We start from the raw sequence: 16775 nt of genomic DNA on the forward strand, positions 1-16775 counted from the left end.
ATTTAATTGTGAACACAATGATACCAAAACGAGCGATGTAGCACGAGAATTAAGGTGAGAAAGCTGAAACGAGTATACACATTTAGGTGTCACCGTGCGCTCGCCCGCATGTCGGGTGCATGACCCCTAAGTTGACCGCGCGCCTGCCCAGTGACCGATAGTGTTAATATACAAAAGTACTTAGGTACTTAGGAAAGTTTCTGTTTCAATTTTCCTCGTGGTCTGACACTGTCACATTTTTAATCACGTGTTTATTTTTCGTGATTTACACACACACACACACAATAAATAAATAAAATATATATATATATATATATATATATATATATATATTATACACACACATTATTTATTTGCTGCTGCAATTATGGCTGGTGATGAATATTTGCCATGGTACTCATTAACTTGTTGGCAAATCTATTGAAATTTGGTAAATAAAATAAAAAATATTTATAAAATTATACTGAGGACCAATTACATTTATATTGCACTTCCTCTCACAAGCAGAGGCCTTCCTCTTGGTAAGATCATCACAACACATCCAGATCATTACTTATATTACTTCACATTAACTGATAATAACAGTCTCTTAAGCACAGCAACCAGGCAAGATATATTAATCTGTCCTCTCACTGAATGCACCACAATTGCCAAGATACCAACTAAGGTGTTAAAATTCCAGTGGCTTAGTGAAATGGAAAGCACCTCAATATTGATAATTTCTCAGATTAATGCACATTGGCCTTGATGATTGGGTGGATACCCTAGGTTCCTACACTTCATGTTAGGCAAAAGCCACTTCAAATCTGATGCTTGTCAAATTGTGAGAATGGGAGAATATTTTGTCTTATCATACAAAACAAAAAAATATCCAATTTGACTACAAAATGTTTGTAAGAATTGACAAAATGTCAGTTCTCTTAGGCCTTTTGTCACTTTTTTGCACTAACTATTGAATGCCTTTTGATCTTCAAAGCATGCTACCATTGAAAGAGAGAACTGGCACAAGATATTCAGTTACAAGGCTTTCTGGTATTTTATTATTACCCAACTCTACCCTATTTTAGTGAAATCTATGAATAAATATGTTGGCATAATATCTACAGCAATATACATCTCTATCTATAGAGAACACAGGGAATTTGAAGTGAACATCACTTAGGTGTGTTTAGAAGCAATTGAAACCCTTGTAAGAATGAAGTGTTTCTTCTCATACTGATTAGGACACCAAGAAGGAGCATCACCAGGTCACACAACATACTTGTTGATGTATCTAAGGCATTAAATGCATATCATTTATTAATGGAACTCAGTCTTTATTATAATCCTTTATGTTCATCCCCCCAAAAAATTGAGTTCACAAGTGTTTTCTACATATTTAAGAAATTCTATATTCAAGTAACACTTTCTCATGCATTATTTGTGCATACCTGACTGTGACATCCCAGCCATAATGGACTCAAGAACATCACATGCTGGTTGTCCACCTGTAGTTTTGTTTGGAGTTTTTGGTCTGTTTACTGCTCCAGTGGCTTTCACTTTAGAGGCAGCAACTGATTTTTCAAGGCTTCCATTTTCCTTTTTCACTTGACTAGCCTCTAAGCTTATTTTGTTATTTTCGGGGCACTCTTCAGTAATGTCAACAGTTTTGTCTGTAACATCTACCTGATTTTCTAGTGGGGTAATAGTTGTTTCTGGTAATAATTCCGATTCGCCAGTGATATCAACTTTCAAATCTTCTTTTGGTTCAATGTTTAATTCATCTTTTACTTCAATCTTTGTTTCATCTTTAGGTCCATTTTCTTCTACTTTGGGCTTCTTAGCCTCCGGTTCCCCTGTATCACCTGAAATACTTTTCTCATTCTTACCTTCCACAACTGGTTCATCAAGTGAGGAACTGGAGTCCATTCTTAGCCGTTTCTTTACTTTCTCCGTTTCATCCTTCTCTGGCCTCTCTCTCTTTTTGCTTTTGTGTTCACTCCTACGTTCACCTCGATGATGGTCCTTATGTTTGTCTTTGTCTCTGTCCTTGTCCTTATGTTTGTGCCTGTGCTTATCGTGTCTTTCCTTCTCATGTTTGTCCTTTCTCTCATGCTTGTGACTCTTGTGGTGCTTAGATGGAGTTGAAGAAACAGATGACGACTTCTTTTTATCTTGGAGTTCTGTTTTAATTGGAGAGAGGACTGGTGAGGCTTCTTGTTTGACAGGCATTTCCTTGTCATTTTCCTTCTCTTTCTCTGAAGTTTTAGGAAGGTAATACTGCTTCAGCTGTACGTGCCATGCTGAAAAAAAAAAAAAATATTAGCTCTATGAATTTCTGCCTGTCTAAAGGCCTCAGCATGAATATACAACAGCTCTCGACAGAGTTCCACATAAGAGGTTGTTCTGGAAACTGGAAAATATTGGAGGGGTGACAGGTAAACTTCTAACATGGATGAAAAATTTTCTGACATAGAAAAATGAGGGCAGTAATCAGAAGCAATGTATCGGACTGGAGAAATGTCACAAGTGGAGTACCACAGAGTTCAGTTCTTGCACCAGTGATGTTCATTGTCTACATAAATGATCTACCAGATGGAATACAGAATTATATGAACATGTTTGCTGATGATGCTAAGATAATAGGAAGATAATAGGAAAGATAAGAAACTTAGATGATTGCCATGTCCTTCAAGAAGAGATTGACAAAATAAGTTTATGAAGCACCACTTGGCAAATGGAATTTAATGTGAATAAATGCCATGTTATGGAATGTGGAACAGGAGAACATAGACCCCACACAACCTATAAATTATGTGAGAAATCTTGACAGAATTCTGATAAAGAAAGAGATCTAGGGGTGGTTCTAGATAGAAAACTATCACCATCTAACTTCAGAATTGCTTTTAAATACATGGATGGCGATATACTAAAGAAATTGTTTACGACTTTTGTTAGGCCAAAGCTAGAATATGCAGCAGTTGTGTGGTGCCCATATCTTAAGAAGCACATCAACAATCTGGAAAAGGTGCAAAGACATGCTAATAAGTGGCTCCCAGAACTAAAGAGCAAGAGCTACAAGGAGAGGTTAGCGGCATTAAATATGCTAAAACTAGAAGACAAAAGAAAAAGATGATATGATCACTACATACAAAATAGTAACAGGAATTGACAAAATTGATAGGGAAGATTTCCTGAGACCTGGAACTTCAAGAACAAGAAGTCATGGATTTAAATTAACTAAACAAAGATGCCAAAGAAATATATGAAAATTCACTTTTGCAAACAGAGTGGTAGATGGTTGGAACAAGTTAAGTGCGGTGGTGGTGGAGGCCAAAACTGTCAGTCATTTCAAAGCGTTATATAACAGAGTGCTGGGTAGACGGGACACCACGAGCATAGCTCTCATCCTGTAACTACACTTGGGTAATTACAACAGCATATCAAGTATTGTGCTACCACCGTACCTTGGTGATCAGTGCCAGCAGCAAACCCATAAACTAAAGAAAAAATATGAGCTCCAGGCCAGAATTTATCATACATCTTTGAAACCTGTACACCTTTGAACAGAAATGGTAGCTTTATTTACATTTATTGAACAGTTTACAGCTTTAAAAGTTCACAATCTAAGGTTTTTATTGTTATAAATATCTTTGTGCTACTTGGGAGCTCAAAAACCATTAGATAAAAGTAAAGCTACCGATATTCTCAAAAAAAATATAATGGGGTTCAAATGTGGTTGGCATAAATGCTTGGTAAATCCTGGCCCCTGGACTCTTAGTGGCATTACAGTTACTGTTACCTAAAACTTCTCAAATTAGTCATAACAATTCCAACTGGTTTAATTAAACTAAATTTCTTATTAGTTAATGAGCTGGAGTTAGTTGTAGAACTAAAGAATTAGCCTGCCAGTATGCATCATCACTTACTCACTATATCATAAAAATTATTATTTTAATAATGTTTATTTTTGGTTAGTTATATTTCATTTTAATACTTTCTCTGCCTGATGGCTCAATATGCGGCATAAAACCAAAACACACAGAGTGCATGATGATGCAAATGGCGTCATTAATTAAAAAAATTTGAAAGTTCTGTCTCCACTCGATTATCCGGACTATATGGGAAAGCTCCCCCCAGTCGGATAATCACGTGTTCCGGATAATGGTACTTTTTCACCTCCGAGTCCAAAACAAACCATTTCCAACTATTTTTATACTACAAACAACATAATTTGAATTGCCTTGCCATATATAATTATTAAATATTCAACTAGAAACCTCAACTTACTGTGTTGTTGTTCATCTTCTTGATTGATGCCACACATCTTGAAGTTAATAATTCTTGACAATTTATGTAACCTATACTAACACAACACTAAAATTAACACTTAAAATTACTGTACAATCAAGAAGATGAACAACAACACAGTAAGTTGAGGTTTCTAGTTGAATATTTAATAATTATATATGGCAAGGCAATTCAAATTATGTTGTTTGTAGTATAAAAATAGTTGCAAATGGTTTGTTTTGGACTCAGAGTTGAAAAAGTACCATTATCCGGAACACGTGATTATCCGACTGGGGGGAGCTTTCCCATATAGTCCGGATAATCGAGTGGAGACAGAACTTTCAAATTTTTTTAATTAATGACGCCATTTGCATCATTAAGCAAAGTTAGTTTTGACTTTAACCTCACTGGTTGAAGGCATTTTTCTTGCCTGTGATGCCTCACTTGTTGAAGGCGCTTGGCTTGCCTGTGACGCCTTACTTGTTGAAGGCGCTTGGCTTGCCTGTGACACCTCACTTGTTGAAGGCGCTTGGCTTGCCTGTGACACCTCACTTGAAGGCGCTTGGCTTGCCTGTGACGCCTCACTTGTTGAAGGCGCTTGGCTTGATTTTCTTTCCATATAAGAATCAAGTTTAGATTGCCTTCCATGTTCATTGGCCTGTTGTATGATCAGCTCTTTGGTTCACCTCAGGCTTCACTTCACTTTGACCGGCCATTTTCACAATGTTGTATAACAAGTAACTTGTCTTTAATTGTTAGGACAACCTTCCTCCTCTTAACACCTTCACAACAATTGATGCTTCTACCAGACATAGTCTTGGCCAAAAATGTTCAAAGTTACTATGAAAATAAAAAAGTTATTTATAAAAATATTTCACTAATGGCACAGCATTGTGGTATAACACGAGACAGGGGCATATGGGTTGACCAGGATTGGACACGTCCATTTTGGGCAGCTATAACACGTTATGTAGGCCGCCAGGAGGAAAAAACACAAAATTTTTGAAGGAAACTTCAGCCTGTGCAAATTGTTTTTAGGAAACTTATATATTTGTTATTACATAATTACTAGTATTTCTTTTGTTTTTGGCTATGATGAATTGTTCTAAAATTAATGGTAATTCCTGTACCCAGGTGGTCCCTCCCAACGCTCCCCTCTCCCCCCGACACGACCCACCCACCCCACACCCTCCTCCACCATGCGCCTCGAGCCACAGCCAGACGGGATTAATACCGTACGGCCTGCCCCATGGCTTTCATATCCGGACAATTCAATGATTATCCGGCTGACTGTTCGGATAGTGTAACATCGGCAGCAAGTTAACCGGCTCAAATTTTTTTATCCGGCTCCCACGGTCATTTTGGCCGGATATTGAGATAACTTTATCCGGTCACGATTTTGGCCGTATAATGGCGTTTTCCGGATGATCGAATCCCGGATAATCGAGTGTCTACAGTTCAACCTATTGTGTGAATAATATGGGACTTCTTTTAAAATGCGTGCCAATATCTTCCTTTTCTCCATATACCCTACGTGGCATACCGACCCCGCTGTGTGTGTGGGTGCCCACCCACGCTGAAGACTCACTGTTCTCGTGACCTTGCTGGAGGCAGCCACGGCGTCCCCTTCAGTCAAAAAGTTTCCCCTTTCTTGTTATTTAATTTCAGGTATTTGTTGTTACCTGCTTTATAAACACTGCAAATTTACTTCAAGATGGATAGTGATCGAGAACAGAGCCATTCGATGATGAAAGCAGTGAAAGGAATACGTACGAGGGAAAAGTTATTGAGTACAGTATTTGTCGAAAGTATAGAAAAGTGAGAGAGATGTTCTTATATGCAAATATCTCTTCATAGCATTCTGTTCCGAACAATTTGATACCAAACTGAACGACGTAGCACGAAAAATTGAGGTGAGAAAAATGAAAGAGTATAAACACTGGAGTGTGGTTGTGTGCTCATGGGCAACGCTCGTCCAACCTTGCGGTGTGTGGCAGGTCGCCCGCTGGGCCAGGGTAAGTGTTAAGGAAGTGATCCCCAAACACTCCAGGAAAAAAAAGTCACAGTGCAAGGGCAATACTGTACTTAAGGAGCACACAGAGACGGAAACCCTGGGCACATGCAGTTCCAAGCACACTAAACTCCTGGCTTCTGCTGCACAACGATGCATAGGAACAGCCTCAAAGCACCATTCAGCTGATGACAGACCAAAGCCAGATTGACTAAGAGGAACAGCCAGGCATTGACTACCATCAGCAAAGAACTGAGGGTGGAGTTGCCAGCTGATCCAAGCTGCCTCCCTCCCAAATGAAGGGGAAAGAAGGAGAGCGCGAGCTCGTGCTAGTTTCATGACAATATTATCGTGATAGACTATAAACAATATTGACCGGCTTTCCAGAGGGGTCCTTAGGTTGTTGATTTTTGGTTGGTCAGGCCGGGGGTGCATCATGTGTTGTGCCTGGTTCCGGCTCTCCGGCATTATTTGCGCACCATGACTTCGGTGGCTGGGGATGCGCTTTGGGTTGACCCGGTTTCCCCCCTTCCCTGTTCCCGGGCTATGCTCTCCCAGGTCGTCTATAGGGTTATTAAGTCTAGCCAGCCTGCGGTCTATCACCGTGCCCATGACATTCGTAATTTTGCTGCTTTGGCTGCCATCTTTGGCAACATGTCTTGGTTTAACATTTGGGCATGGGGTTTTTGGAGGTCGAACAGGATCCTGGCCGCTCACTACCTTGTCAATGTTTCTGAACCTAGTAGGGCCTGCGTTGCATTGGGTCAGCGATTGCAGCCAATTATCTCGACTTCGCGTTGAGGAGTGAGGACTGACTACCTCCCCGTTAAGTCCCTGTGTTTTTCCTTGTCTTTGGGTAGTTAGCTCCAGGAAGCCGACAGGGCTCCCCCCAGAAAACCAGCGTTGAATGTAATGAAATGCCATTTTCTGGGTGATACCCCGAGGCTCCCCGGAATCCCTCCCTCCCTCCGGTCGGCGGTGTTTTTGAGTATTTTTGACATCCAGCCTAAGAACTGCCAGCTGGATCGCCAGCATGAAGGTCTGGGACTCCCCCTTACCCCTCCTGGGGAGGGGGTGGGGAGTTGAACAGACAGCAGCGTGGCAATGTGATACGCCATGCTTGTTTGCAAATTTTCATTTGGGAGTTCTGTCCACTCATTCCGCTTTCGGTAGCAATATTTTCACCAGAATAAGGATTTGTTTTGTTGCGCCTTCCTTTCTGGATGCCAGACCCAGTCGACGGCAGACATAGAATGCTCCCAACTACACTTTTTTTATATAAGCCATTGCTCCTTGTGCCTCTCTGAGGGGGGGCCAGGTTCTAGCTCGTGGTTCCTAGTACGCAAAAACTTCATGCACTTTGATGCCAGAAAGCTAGTAGATTCATATCAGCCTGGATAGCTTCGGGGAACCAACGGGGCACCCCAGAAAAAAACTGTTTACGCTTGTGCACAAACACAAGCTTTGAGCTACAATGTTGCCACAGCTGTTTACACACTTTCTATTTAACCTGCTTGATGGAGTTCTGGGAGTTTTTCTACTCCCAAAGCTCGGCCCGAGGCCAGGCTTGACTTGTGAGAGCTTGGTCCATTAGGCTGTTGCTTGGAGCAGCCTGCAGGCCCACATATTCACCACAGCTCGGTTGGTCCAGCACTCCTTGGAGAAAATGATCTAGTTTTCTCTTGAAGATGTCCACGGTTGTTCCGGCAATATTTCTTATGCTCGCTGGGAGGATATTGAACAACCATGGACCTCTGATGTTTATACAGTGTTCTCTGATTGTGCCAATGGCACCTCTGCTTTTCACTGGTTCTGGTGAACCAGTGCCACTGGGGAAAATCCACTGCCAATACTGGCAGTGGGTTTTTGTTTTTGATTTCGCATATGTGAAGAAATATTTTGTATTTTTTCTTCATTTCCTGAATGGCTTTCTGTTCTAACTGCCTTTCTTCAGACTGATATGTGTGTTGCAATTTCCGCTCGATTTCTTCAATCTCCCTGTTTAAATTATTCCTTCTTTGTACGGAAAGTCGTGTCTGCTTAAGCATTTCCGTTATTTTTTCCTTCTTTTATAGTGTTGTCTGCGTTCTCTTTCTACCTTGGACCTCTTTCTGGCTTTCCTCAAAAGAACATGTTTCAGACAGACTCAATATGCTTCTGAAGTCAGTTTTTCTATCCCTTTTGTAGGACTTGTATTACTTAGAACAGTTTCCCATGGAATATTTAGTAAGTTCCCTGTTTGTCTGTAGTCTATCCTTTTATTATTAAAATTGAATTTACTGAATAACCCCTCTCGCTTGATCATTAGTTTAGGTCTATTCTGAGTATTGATGGTAGTTTGCACTTCATTGAGCTTGTGATCTGAGTATGTGGTATTTGATATCGTAATATCCCCGATTATGTCTTCATTGTTTGTAAAGACCAGATCTAGAATATTTTAGTTTCTTGTTGGCTCTGATATCTGCTGGTTGAGTGGAAATTTGTCATAGAATCTAAGCAGTTCTCTAATCTGTGGTTAGTTATGTCCTGATAGATTTCCTGGTATAATGTTATTGTTTGCTATTCGCCATCTTAGATGTGGCAAGTTGAAGTCACCAAGGAAGATAATATCAGGTATCGGGTTTGCCAAATTATCAGGGCCATTCTCTATATTATTTATCTGTTCTGCGAATTCCTCAGCCATTGCATCTGGCAGGTTTGTATATTAGAATAATAATAAGTTTATTTTCTCTATTTTTACTCCCAGTACTTCTACCACCTCATTTGTAGAGTTAAGGAGCTCCAAGCATACTAGGTCTTCCCTAATATACAGACCCGCTACTCTATGTGACCTAATTACTCTATCACACCTGTATAGATTATATCCTGGTATCCAGATCTCACTGTCCAAGAATTCCCCTGCATGGGGTTTCTGTGAAAGCTACAAATACTGCATTTGACTCGGTGAGGCGGCCATTTATGAGTTGTACTTTATTTTTTGTTCTTGTTTTAATCCTTGTATGTTGGCAAAGATGAATGAGGGTACTCTATTTAGGATAGTTTGACTGGGAGACTTTTTTGGTAGGTACATTATGCGTGGACATATTGAGTTTGTTTGGCCCAGAGCTGATTGTTGCAGGGCAGCTGCCTGTCGTAGTATTAGTTCCCCTTTTGGTGTGTAATTGTATCTGTGATTCTGGTATACAAGTGGGTCTGGCATCCAGTTCCATCCATTCTCTATGTTCCCCCTTTTGAAATCTGTTTTGGCTTGGTATAAAAATTATTTGAGTTTCCTGCAAATCCATTATCATGCTTGCCACTCTTTATGTAGCGTTCCGAGCCTTTCACGTGAAAGTATGGGCAGCTGAAGTCATAGCATTTTCTGTCCTCAAGTGAGGTTTGGCACTTGTCAGAATGAAAAACCTACATGTTGATCCAAATCGACACTGTCCTTTCCTAAGCATATTTAAAAACATTTTGGGATGGTAACTGCATTCTAATCCTTTCTTATTACCAGCATATCTATGTCTGCATATGCCCTTTACATAAAATTTGCATTTATCTGTCCTTCTGGTCTGACTCGTTCTATCGGAAACCGTTGTAGTGTTTGGACCTATCGAGTTGTCAGTGCTGTCTGTTATATTTTGTAGTCTACTGTTGTCTGCATCCAGGCACACTGAATTAGAGTTTACAACTTCCTGAATTTCTGCTCCAGTTTCCTCCCTGACTATAGTCTCCGTCCGCCCCTGGTCTATTAGGATTATTGTTGTTCATTTCCCACTCTTTCTGGATGGCTGGTAGGCTTTCATTGAATCATATTTTCCAGTCATGCATCATGTTATCTAGAAAGTTTTTTATGATATTCCATGATGGCAGGCAATTTTTACATACCCAAAGCAAATGGCCAGCTCTGAGCCCCGTGGTGTTACTACTGTACAAACTGAATGAAATCTATTTTTACATATATAACATTCAAATTCTGTTGCCTTAGACTTTAAGGTTTTATTACAATAGCCACAAATTAGTTTGTTTACTCCCATTTTGCCTTGTTTTGCTGCACGCTTGGAATGGGGTTGCCAGTGTTCTGTATTTGCACGAATGCCAAGCTCTTGTACTTATCTAATCTTGCAAGTGTGTATTACAACATTCAATATGTAAGACGAATTTGTCTGTTCCCATTATCTCAAACCCTACCCAGCTGCATGTTCCAGGGTATACTGTAGATGGCAACCTGGAGTTTAGTGGGTGGCTTCACTCTCTGGCTGTTCCCTGGGTCACTGTCACCACCAGTGTGGAGGTGCCAGTTTCCTCTTTCTGGCTTTCCTCTTTCCTCTTTCTTGCTTACTTTTTTTTAAATATTTTTTGTATGAACGGCCCTTAAAAATCTATTAAATGTGGGAAACTCTATTGTACCCAAAGTACTTGCTCCTTAAAATATTAAAGAGCAATCTTCTTGCTATTAATTTAATATATTAAAAAGCCAAAAAACTTCAACAGTCAACTTACCAACGCTGCAAACTGATGTCACAGTGCGGAACTGATGAATGATATTCCGTGGCAGAAAGTAAATATCATTGTCACATAGTTGGATGCGAGCAAATTTCATTCCATCTCGACGCATCTGATTCAGTTTTGCATCTTCGATCCACTGAACACACTGAAGAAAAATTAAATTAGTTGATAAATGTCCCACTCTTGTAATACATATGCAAAGATAGGTACCCATTCTTCAAAAAGAACCAAGTCCCAGTCTTGGCTCAAAACGGACAGATGATTCTGGTCACAACACATATGGAAGACAAACTATGACCCACTTTGTAGTTGCAATAAATATGTTAAATATTTACTTGAAATGAAATACAATTATAAACACTATAAATCATGATAGCATGATTGACAACTTCCGCTAGGAGCTCCAGTTGCTTGACTTGAAATTTAAGCACTGTCAACTAGACTATTCTTTACCTTCAGTTTTCTGGAGGAAATGATTCATCTTTTGTCCCAAATAATCTTTAAACACACCAGAATCACTATACAGTACTGGATATTCCTAAATATATATTTAAATTCACTATTCACTAAAAACACTTAAAGACAAAATATGATATCAAAGATTCTTTGCAATAAAGACATGCAACTACAGATTATACTGGCAGAAGGCAGTAGGCTCCTGTAATGATCAAGTGCTGCACGATATACCACCACAATACACAGCTAAGTATTACACCAGCAGAAGGCAAAAAATGATCTGCTGTGACATGATACACCATACTACAGATTATGCAGGCAGAGGGCTCCCACAATGATCAGGAGTGCCGCATGCTAAACCACCACGACATGACTAACTTTGCTACTAACATGCCTCACATTTCTCCTCACTGTTGTCAGCATTGTACAATTTGGCATTCTATGGCAGCCCAAATCATCTGGGTTGCCATAGTGTTGGATGACATTTGTCTACAGAGATTCTACACAGCTGACAACTTTAAAATAACTATTTGGTGCATAATTTATTCCAATATCAAATTGGAAATACTGTACAGATATTTTGTATTTGTAAATAATATACCTTAACATGCAGTTCTCTTCTAGTTATTATAAAAATAACTAAGCAAAATATAAAATATATATTATAAAAAAAAATTAAAAAAAAATTAAAAAAAAAATATATATCAGTCCTGCCCGAAAAAAAAGCCGATTTTACTGATCAAGGTACTCATGGTTGACCGAGTTTCAGGAATTCAGTCATTTTGGAACTCAAGTTCTGCCCACCTTTGAAAATATGAATGCAAATTTTTTTAACTGTAAACTGAACTATTCTCTGTAAACCATGGACTGTACTATACTTCACCCTTTTACTGCAATGCCATTTTTTCAGTCCTATCCTTTCCTAGTGTTGAAATGCAACCCTACACTATTAATGCCTGTGGACAATAATTTATCCACAGAACACACACCTGTGAGGCGGTTCTCCAACCACTGTTAACAATTATCCCATGGTTTCTCCAATCACAGACAACACATCTGTATTTGTTCCTTTGACCACTTGTTAACACAATCGAATGGTGGTCCTCCAATGACTAAAAGACACAAATGTTCAGTGTTTCTTCCTACCACGTATGAGGTTACATAAAATACTATCTTAGTCAATCCACCGTTGAGTAACAACTGACTTACAGCTACAGTACCTCCACTGCTTTAGACCACATTCTGTGCACAAGGACACTTTCACTAAGGTTGGCCTCTCCCTTTTCCATTCTTCTCTTACAAAATATGCTGCATTTAAGGTAAGCCCACCATCCCCTACATAGAATTCTTGGATTTCTGAACACGGTACTATTCTTGCTCACAAGTTGCTCGAGTGTGTGGTACTTTGAAATAACATGGTTCCTTTTTCCACGCGTCTCACATTGATAACCAATTTACCCAAAAACTTCAGAGTTAAACACTTGATAAGAGATTCACTGATGCCATCAGGGAAGTTGAAAAAGATATGCATGATGACTAGTAACCATGCTCCTGAAACATATTGCAATGAATAAAACATGACTCAATGCTAAGTAATGACCATTGGCAAGTTAGCCATTTATCTAGTAATCCACTGTGGTCACTGCAGAAGCTACTTGTTGCAGAGGGAGCACAAAGAACATGTGAGGAACTGAGGAAGATGGCTGGGGTAGAACTATCAAAATTAATACAGTACCTTAAACTGGTGTAAAATTAATACAGCCCCTAGAAATAGATGGAAAATCTATATTCAAAACATCACAGCTGACATTTGCATACAAACATAACACACCTGCGATATTGGGGGCTCATGAAGGTCTAGTTGTAGCTTCTCTACAATCTCATTAAAGTCATGGGCATCAAAAGCTACAACATCTTTCACAACACGATTATGGTAGTAGTCGTTCCCACAATGGACAGCTTTTAACACTCCTGGAAAGACAAGTTACAGTATTACAATCATCTCATGAACTGTAAGCGATATCTTTAAATCATTTGCTTTCTAGTATCTGATGTAATCTCCATTTCCAAACTTGATCAGATTGACAGTTTATATATGCAATAAGCAACACACACAATTCATAATTTAAATCAGAGATCGATTTTTTCAATCAACACAAAGCTACAAATATTTGCTATAACTAACCAACAGCTGCAGTAGTTTTCCTGTCAAGTCCAGCCCCTACATGGTCAGCATGGGCTTTAGTGCGATCTTCAAACATCATTTCTCTGGCGTTAGAGGCACGAGGTAAATACTGAAGGCGTTGCAACTCATTTATTCCTATCCTGAAAGCGGAAAACATAAATATACAGTAAAGCATTCTCTCAATTTAGCACGCAATTTGAGGTTGTACCGAACTCGATGTTTATGGCAGCACATTAAATACACAGGTCTTGGTGCATTATTTATGAACTTATAGCCCTGCACTGTGCACGTATTAAATTTGACACTCCTGTAATGCACATTAATTTTTTTCCTGAAATTCATCCGGGAAGCACAAAAATCCAATTAAAAAATCTTTACTTCTTGTGATTCAGCTGTAGTGGCCCAGGGAAGTAGTCTTTTTTCAGTAGAAATTAGGTGAGCTGCCACACAGGAATACTTTTGTCAATTTATTTTCATTGTTTCTCACTTTATTTAGTTTCTTCGTTCTAAAAAGTTGTACTGTACTGACTAAGGCTGGTCTCAGGCCAGGCAAGGTGAGTAGAACAACTCCAGAAACCCTCTCCAGGTATCAAACATATAACTTTGAAAATATATGTATGTACAGACAAATGTAATTATATATGAACATGTATTTATTCCTATTAATAATTAGTCTGCCTCTACCACATCACTTGCTCATGCATTCCATTTGTTAACTACTCTGACTAAAAATGTTATTTCAAATGTCTCTGGCTCATTTGGGTACTTAATTTCCACCTGTGTCCTTTAGTGCCTATGCCCCTTGCGTTAAATAAAATTGTCTATTTACCCTATTAATTCTTCTGAGAATCTTATATGTGGTGATCATGTCTCTCCTTTAACTCTTCTGTCTTCCAGCGATGTGAGGTTAGTTCCCGTAGTCTCTCCTTGTAGCTCTTATCCTTCAGCTCAGGTACTAGTCTGGTGGCAAACCTCTGAACCTTCTCCAATTCCGTCTTTTGCTTAACCACTTAACTGCGCCAACCGAGAAAACTCTTTGATTTTTTCGTACCCATTCTAAATGTGTGCACGGTTGATTGTGTACGAAATGGACTCTTAGGACCTCCAGGGAGAGGCAGCCATCTTGGAAAAAATTTCCAAAATGACCTAGGGCTGCTGGCTGGGTTAGTACTAAGTGAGCAACCATGGGTGGCACACGCGCCTCTGGCTCCCAAACACCTGTCGGACGCAGTGTTGAAAGATAATGCTCTGTCGGTGAAATTCAAACCTTATTGTTTGAAGAGCATAAGGGTCATAATATTGGTGAAGCTAGGTGCAATAAGGACCTAACACAAAAGTCGGATGAAAGTGATACAGCACCTATGAGGACGATACAGCGAGCATATCCAGTTGTAGCTCTGAGTGCCACCCTTGCCAACCTATGCTATCTCCAATTTATTTAGATGATACATAGATGAATAATTTTCTGCATTCAATAATGATGCATCTGATACAAGTAGCATAAATGAACAGTGTTAGCGACTTCCATGGTGGTGTTTTCCATAGATATTTTCAAGAATAGCTGGATCTCTTCTTGACTGACAAACTCTCTCTAAGGCTGGCTGAATCTCTTCATGTGTGGGACCTTACATAGCAAATTTTTTACGACTACCATACAAGTTGATTTTTTCCTGTAATCTTTTCAAGACTACCTTACATTTTACAAGCTCGGCTACATAACACCTACAGGTATTAATGCCAAGGGTGTACGTGAGTCTGTTATTTGTAAGCACACAGAATGAAGAAACAGGAAGCGAAAATCTATCTGTACCTGGTGCAACGAGAGTGAAGTCGCGCTGTGTATCATGAACTACTTCGTTGATTATTACTCACTTCTGAAGTACTGAGTGTGTAACAGAGTGTGTTACTGTGTAAATAGTGTGTAAAACTGTATATATTGTAATTTTAGTGAATTTTTAACAAGTAATATTGGGACAATAAACATTTACTGTGGACATTACTGACATCTACATCACAGTTCCATGGAACATTATGAACGTTCTACTGTATAAATATTGTAAAGGACACAAATATGCATCATATACAATAAAAAACAAATACGGCCGCATTGGAAATACATAGAACAAATAATTGAAAATATATTTGTGGCAACACCCCGGTGCTTGAATGGCCCGCGCGACCGTGTCTGGGCGTGTCACACACGGGCGACCAGCCCCTGATGACGTCACAGCGCACCTTGTCCATGTCCCCACACCCAAAGTAAATGAAATTTGGTATTTATTTTTACATAGACATGTTCAGGGAAGGGAATTTATCATTTTACGAAGAAAAGAGAATTTTTGGAACACTGTATTTACTGCGCACAGGGGGGATTTCACAATAAACTCGGCGCAGCACGGTGGTTAATGAGATACAGACTAGAGCTGCACATTCCAAAGATTGATTTGACGTATGTGGTATACAAGGTTCTGAATGATTACTTATACAAGTTTCTGAAGGCCATACTTATGTTGACCAATTTGGCATGTGTCACTGATGATATCCTCTTGATATGGGCTTCAGGGGAAAGGTCTGGCAAAGGTCTCTGATTTTCAAGAATTTCATCTCTCAAATGGTATCTTGTATCTGGCTTCCTGCTCCCTGTACCTATATTTATTACTTTACATTTGCTCAAGTTAAACTCTAACAACCATTTGGTGGACCATTCCTACAGTTTGTCCAAGTCATCTTGAAGCCTCATGCTGTCCTCCTGTCTTAATCCTTCTCATAATTTTGGCATCGTCAGCAAACATTGAGAGGAACGAGTCTATACCCTCTGGAAGATCATTTACGTATATCAAAAACAGGATAGGGTTGAGTACAGACCCTATGAAACTCTGCTGGTGATCACACAATTCTTAAGTCTCATCCTTCACAGTAACTACTTCCTATTGCTTAGGTACTTTCTTATTCACTGGAGCACCCTACCAGTTACTCTTGCCTGTTTCTCCACCTTATGCAGCAGCCTTTTATGGACTACTGTGTCAAAGGCTTTCTGACAGTCCAAGAAAATGAAGTCTGCTCACCCTTCTCTTTCTTGCTTAATTTTTGTTACCTGGTCATAGAATTCTATTAAACCTATGAGGAAAACTTTGCCATCCCAGAACCCATGTTGGCAGTGTGTCACGAAGTTTCTTCTCTCCAGATGTGCTACCAGGTTTTTTCACACAATGTTCTCCATCACCTTGCATGATATACAAGTTAGGGACACTGGCCTGTAGTTCAGTGCCTCTTGCCCTTTTTGTATATTGGGACTACATTATTTTCTAACATTCCTTAATAATTCTTCCATCTGTTTAGCAGTTTAGGGTTATCCTCAAGGAT

General features: G+C 39.5%; 1 protein-coding gene across 2 annotated transcripts in view; it reads right to left on the minus strand.

Moving 5' to 3' along the window:
* Window positions 1-449: 449 nt before the first annotated feature.
* LOC123757978 (lysine-specific demethylase 9) overlaps window positions 450-16775 on the minus strand; it is a 125943-nt gene continuing 109617 nt past the window's right edge. For both annotated transcript variants that reach the window (XM_045742046.2, XM_045742044.2), the window contains exons 8-11: window positions 13413-13552; window positions 13059-13198; window positions 10766-10916; window positions 450-2282 (exon numbers count right to left, since the gene is read on the minus strand). In XM_045742046.2, the coding sequence (XP_045598002.2) occupies window positions 1417-2282; window positions 10766-10916; window positions 13059-13198; window positions 13413-13552 (1297 nt within the window). In that variant the 3' untranslated portion in view covers window positions 450-1416. The remainder of the gene's footprint in view (window positions 2283-10765; window positions 10917-13058; window positions 13199-13412; window positions 13553-16775) is intronic.

Source organism: Procambarus clarkii, chromosome 40 (assembly GCF_040958095.1).
Source record: "Procambarus clarkii isolate CNS0578487 chromosome 40, FALCON_Pclarkii_2.0, whole genome shotgun sequence".
Taxonomy (NCBI): Eukaryota; Metazoa; Arthropoda; class Malacostraca; order Decapoda; family Cambaridae; genus Procambarus; species Procambarus clarkii.